Source organism: Limulus polyphemus, unplaced genomic scaffold, assembly GCF_000517525.1.
Source record: "Limulus polyphemus unplaced genomic scaffold, Limulus_polyphemus-2.1.2 Scaffold4037, whole genome shotgun sequence".
NCBI lineage: Eukaryota > Metazoa > Arthropoda > Merostomata > Xiphosura > Limulidae > Limulus > Limulus polyphemus.
The window spans coordinates 41,579-48,314 of NW_013669647.1; the positions used below are offsets into that span (position 1 = coordinate 41,579).

Below are 6,736 nucleotides of genomic sequence, written 5' to 3' on the forward strand. Positions count from 1 at the left end.
GTTGACCATGCTACTTGACAGGATCCTCATGTAGTCCGAGTTTAACAGTCCTAGTGGATCCATAGATAAGTGAAGTTTGAAGATTTTTGGAAACAAGAAGTTCAGTCAGCAGTGTATGGTTGAAAGTTACAATCATTGGAGGCTGTGATAAGAAGTCATAGACCTTGCTGGACAGATCTTAACTAGATAAAGAGTCACTGGGCATGTGATGGTTCCATAGTAACCCTTCCAGATATAGCCAGAAAAGTGATATCTCATCAGTGTTTGATTGCTATGGATTCACTGGGCAAGTGAAAAAGGATTTTTTCCTGTCTGTGTGGCTGAAACTTTCTTATATTCTAGGGACCAAATAACTGAAACAGCTGTGAAACTCCAATTTGTATTTATAACCTATGCACACAAACATAAAATCATTCCTGATCTCACCAACAGATTCGGGAGCAGTGTTAATAAATAAAAAAATTCAGAAGTATCTGCAAAATTATGAATATTTCAGTTCCCTCAAATACAAAATATTTCTTCACGAACACCAGTGAAAACTGTGGATCTATGATGTGGTGTGGTGTAGTTTATAAGTATCACAGTTTGGGAACAAGCCAGACATTCTAAGAAAACACATCATGTTTGTATCACTAAGCAAAACAATGCATTTTTTAATGAACGTAATCATCACAGTATTTCAAATAAATTCTTTATTTATCTAAAATATTGTGTTTTTTATATATTACATTTGTGTACCTACTTAAATATTCAGGAATTTCTTGATGCATGATGTAAGACACATGTATTAATATCTACAACTTTATCTCAACATCACATATTAATCATTGTATATCAGAGTATATGATGTCATTACTCGTCAAGGCTTATAACCATAGCTATGCACACATGTGTCTCAGCATCACATATCAACCATTGTATAACTGTTGTATGTGATGTCATCACTTGTCAGCTAGTCTGATAACAGCATGTATACGCACATACCATAGCTATATATGCACATTTAACTCAACATATGTGGTATATTATGTCATTACTTTGGGTTTCTCCTAGACACCTATTAAAATTTTTCTCTTGAGTACGGATCTCGAATGTAGACGTAGCTCTCACCACAGTTAGATGAAGATCTCGGTCCATAGAGTACAGATCTAGAACTAGGACATAGCTCTAACCACAGTTAGATGAAGCTCTCAGTCCATAGAGTACAGATCTAGAATGTGGACGTAGCTCTAACCACAGTTAGATGAAGCTCTCGGTCCATAGAGTACAGATCTAGAATGTGGACGTAGCTCTAACCACAGTTAGATGAAGCTCTCTGTCCATAGAGAACTTCTCCTAGTTTACAAATTATGTTCACACTTGATTCTCCATTGTATGATAACTTTTACTTGGTCGTATAAAGTGCACTACCATGATTGTGGTTTACAAACTTCACAGCACCAGGGTCTAGTAGAAAATGTAGCATTTTAAAAGTAAACTCCTCGATAAACAAATTCTGGTCTCTGTACCAAAATGTAATTTATTTACTTAGTTTATGATTTTGAAGTACACTATTTTCTACAGTTGATTATAATGTATTCCATATATTTATATCAGGTTCTGGAAATATCATGCAAAGAATAAAATAATCATGACATCAAAGTAAAAACGAGCAAACAAATAAAAAATGATCTTTATTTGAAAGTAATATAACTGCTTTAAAGTTTACCAGTTTTTGTTAGATTTCATATTTGGCATTGATCTCTGACTTTTGGAGCTGGAGAAAAACATATCTACACAAAATAAAGAGAATCAGACCAAGGTCCTAGTGCCCTGATGTTTGAAAAACACGAGTGCTGTAAACAGCCCCCACCAAACAGTACATGGCGGTTATTAAAGGGTTGATGCCAGATCTCAATTTTTTGTTACTGTACAAAACTGGACAGTAAATGCTAACTTGTATAGACTGAACTTGTATACTTGTTTTTTTTACCATAGGCAATATCTAATAGCATAATAGAATAGAAAAGGCATCCAACACAGTTGCATTTCAACAACAGTTACGTTAAGTTCGATTCAACTATCTGTAAACTAACCAAAGTTATCGCTATGGGCAACAGTATTGCTGTTGTTTTGGTGTCTCTCTGTATGCATTTCTTTGAGTCATCAATTCTTACTCATTGGAATTTTTAAACTAATCTTGAACCAGCCTGGTGGTACAAATATATTGATGAAATTTTCGAAACATGGAATCATGGACTCTCTTCTCTTTTGGAATTTGTTGAATTCCTTAATAATCAAAACCTCGACATAAGGGTCTCACTTACCCATACTGATAATATCTGGAAGTTTACACCCTTTCTTGATGCCATGGTCACTATTGAAAACAGCAAACTTGTTACTACTATATATTCCAAACCATGTGTTAAACTCGTTATTCTACACTATAACTCGCACCAGCTACCAAACTGGGTGTCATGATCGGTCAACTTACTAGGATTGAAAACACCTGCAACACCATGGATGGTAAAGCCAAGATGGAACATCAAAAGCTACTGTTGTCCAATGGCTATCCACATAAATACATTACTAAGACATTCCAAACTGGGTGTCATGATCGGTCAACTTACTAGGATTGAAAACACCTGCAACACCATGGATGGTAAAGCCAAGATGGAACATCAAAAGCTACTGTTGTCCAATGGCTATCCACATAAATACATTACTAAGACATTCCACAATTTTTACACACAAGATTTTATACAACAGCAACGAAAAGAATCCATCACATCAGTAAACTATCTCATGGATTATGCCCTTCACGGATAAACCTTTAACTACTCGTTTTTGTCAAACGATTAGAAGATCTGGTTTGAATATCCACATCACACAAAAACCCACTAAAAACTGAAGAATATACTTGTTCATTTAGCCTTCAATAAAAATAATCTATGCAAATCCAAAAAGTTTTTTGCTCAGACCAATGGCTTAGAGAAATCCTGCACACTTAGGAACACCATCTTTGAAATGACATGTACACATAGTTCAGCCATATATATAGGTAAATCCAGTTGTCCTATTCATGATCACTTCAAAGAACATTTTCGTGCCACCACAAATCTTGACAACAAAGAAGCCATTGCTGAACATTGCATCAACATACACAGCATAATTAATGAGATCAAAGTGTTAGAGATTTGTGACAACTTTCTTTACAGAAAACTTAAAGAATCTCTTTTGATTCAATCCAAATGCCCTTTCAGTAACAGCTACAATGCCTGGCTCCTATAATACTGTAATTATTATTATTTATGCTTTTATTTATTTATTTTTTGTATTTTCTTTTGTAATCAGAGCTACATTTGAAGAGAGATCATAGAAACAGAGGGACCATCACTAACAGTACCACTGGTGTCAAGAAGAGACTTATCATTTTCAAGCAACTTTTTAAAGCCTTAAAAGTAGAAATGTATAAACATATACATTTTGTGCAACATACATTGTAATAAAACAATTGAATAAGAACAGCAAAGCTTGAATTAATAAAATATATGGACAGTAAAATCTATATGACAAATAATCCTAGTGATTGATAATTTACCCAAAACAACATATGTATAGACCTGCCAGTTTATAAAAAATAACCAAACATCATTGATCAGGTAATACATAATATTTAATTATGTTTTACTTAAATGATAAAGGCCACAAAATCATTTCTCTAATTACCTTAGTATATGCTTACTTGAAACAAAGATGACAAATAACTAAATCTAAAGCTCACAAGGAACTAGAAAATCAGTTAAGTGCATATCATTAAGTTTGGTCTTGGTCAGTAACTTGTAAATGCATAAAAAGACAATGACAATTTTAATGTAAAATAAGCGTATTTAAATCACTGAATGTGTTTAACACACAAACAGCTGTTTTGGGAACCCTTTGCCTTATGTAGATGCTTCCAATTTTTATAGTAACATAGGCATAAAAAGGCAACATTGGGTTTATTTTTGAATCAAAGGCAATATTATACTCAGTATATTGACTGTAAAATATAAGTAGTTGATGATACTGGCTGTATATATAATGACAAACAATGAAGGGATATTGTGATAACTTTGAGTAACGCGTACAAAAACAAGATAAGAAATATACAACCTAAGGTAGTTTGGTGAGTTTTAGAATTGAAATTGTGAGTGACAGTATAGTTCGTTATGAATTTAATGTCACTCTCACTGATTGCACCCTTTCACTTCTTTCCTGATCTTCTCACTGTATTTAGTTTGCACCAAGTTTTTGTTACAATCTCTCTTCCTAAGGTGTTCTTTGAAGAAGAAAATCCTATTTGTCCACTGAGATTCCATTTGCCAAATGTTGACAACAAAACAGTTTCTACTTGCCAAATTAAGACATCTTCACAATTGAAAGTGAAACCAGAACTGAATTATGATGATCTCTAGTCAATATGATAACCATTTCAGTCTAGTGTCATGTAGAAAGTGAAAATAGTGTATCAAATGTAACTTAGATCATGATCAAATAGTTTATCAAATGTAATTTAGATCATGATCAAAAAGTTTATCAAATGTAATTTAGATCAGATTTGTTAAAGCTCTTCTTGCTTCTTTGAATTTGCTAATTATTAATAACTAATCTTATAATTTAAACTTTAACACTTTAACTTAATTTCCAGTTATATTGGATGTCAATATAATAGAACAATGTAGCTCAAAATATTGTATTACTGTCCACTTAACATCTCTAGTAAAGTACCGGCATTGTAGCAGCTAAAGGAGTCACACAAAGTTATCTGTAGTAAACAAGCAACAGCTAATTACATGAACAGCAAGCTCTAATAATTCCTTGTCAAACCCATTTTATAGTTGCTTATGAGCATTAGTTCTATGGTGACGTGAAGGCCTGTTTTTACAAGTCTTTGTACAACCCTCCAAAAGCATGACACAGAATCAAGTATAAGCTCAATCCCTGTGGTATGAACCATTGTTTAAGCTAGAGGATTAAAGCAAATTGGTGAAGTTTTCTCTTCTGTTTTACAAGGATGTTATTCACTAATTACATGCAGGAAACCGGCAGGAAAATTTTGAAAAATCTACCTGAATATAAAGGTATCTTCTTCACAAGTTAATGAAGACGAGATATTACAATTCTTTTAATTGCTTATTTTTGTATGCTTTTATGTACCTTTCCCATGTGCTTTGGGGTTTTGTGCATTTATTTTTGTATAGTCAGACATTTATTGTTATACTTGAGTTATTGTTCTCATTTTAATACATTTCTATATCTGTGTCCGATACATTTATACCTGTGTGAATTTATAGGTGATTCTAGTACAAATATACAGATTATTCATTGAATAGCTGTTATTAAAAATTAAGATTAAACATCTTTAGATAGAATTATAAAAGTAGATTTTTTCATTTATTTCCTTTGTGTTGAATGTTTGTTTCATAAAGGTCTTTTGTTTTTGACATTTCAGTACAAACTGCTACTATATAAAGGAAAGCAGCAACAGATTACATCGGCAAATATTTCTCAAACCTTTAAGTTCACAGTAAGTTTTAAACTTTATTATAAATAAATACAAAAGATAACTCATAACACTGGGAAAAGTTCATTAAGTATGCCTTATTATCATAGGCTCCATGAATCAAGGAGTGTCCCACCCATTAAATATAAAACGTCTCTTCCAATTTTTATAGATGTATTGTAAATATGTGTAGAATAGCACCAGTTGAGATGTAAATAAATAAAGCTGTCTTCAGGGAATTTACTGCTACCAAGATTAACAGTTAAATTAAAATATTGATTTAGATCATAAGATTGGCATCAATTTAGATATAAATAAAACTATGTGCAGAGAATATCTTATCATCCAGATTAATAGCTGGTCACCAAAGTACTTTAAACTAAAATCAGTATATTAATTTAGATCATAAAACTGAGTCAATGGTGATTTAATAAGCATACAATTGAATTGTATACAGACTTTTGGTTAAGTGTGAATAATAACTTGCATATTAATTTTTTATATATAATTTTTATCACCTTGATATTTTGGTCAAATACAATATATGATAAATATTGCTAGTTAACCATATATTTCAAACTTTTCAGGTTCAACAGAACAAATATGCTTATTTTTATGATAATCAACGAAGTTCCTGGACAGTTATGTTTGAGTCTGAGGACAACCAAATAGAATTTGCCAAACAGGTTTGGTTGTTTTTGCTTTATACAAGTTATTGTTTTTTCTTGTTATATGGTATTAATGTTGAATTTTTCCCAAAAACATGTTACAAGTAGGATATTTATAAAGTTAACCTTATCTTGATGGGTTTTCCTATCATCAGGGGTCAAAGGGCTTGTCATTAGGCTTGTAGTCATAGAATCACACAATACCAACATCATTTACAAAATAACATGCAATAACTGCCCAGAATTCTACATCAGAGGAACAGGAAGAAAATTGGAAACCAGATTCACAGAACACAATAAAAAATCGTCCCATGTTTTCCACCATTGCAACTCAAAAAACCACAGTATATCTATTAAAAACACAGTAATTTTAAACACAGAACCAAACATAAACAAAAGAAAAACAAGGAATCCATCTTAATTGAACAAAACAAACCTGCTCTAAACCAACACCATGGGGTGACAAGATATCTTTTTTTTAAGCTTGCAACAGTATCCAGTCATGTGACCTCTTTGTTCCATACGATATATATATATATATATC

General features: G+C 32.3%; 1 protein-coding gene across 2 annotated transcripts in view; it reads left to right on the forward strand.

Moving 5' to 3' along the window:
- Window positions 1–6,736, forward strand: part of LOC106470491 (FK506-binding protein 15-like) — a 69,302-nt gene that overhangs the window by 13,608 nt on the left and 48,958 nt on the right. For both annotated transcript variants that reach the window (XM_022399107.1, XM_013931053.2), the window contains exons 6-7: window positions 5,474–5,548; window positions 6,112–6,210. In XM_022399107.1, coding sequence (XP_022254815.1) covers window positions 5,474–5,548; window positions 6,112–6,210 — 174 coding nt within the window. The remainder of the gene's footprint in view (window positions 1–5,473; window positions 5,549–6,111; window positions 6,211–6,736) is intronic.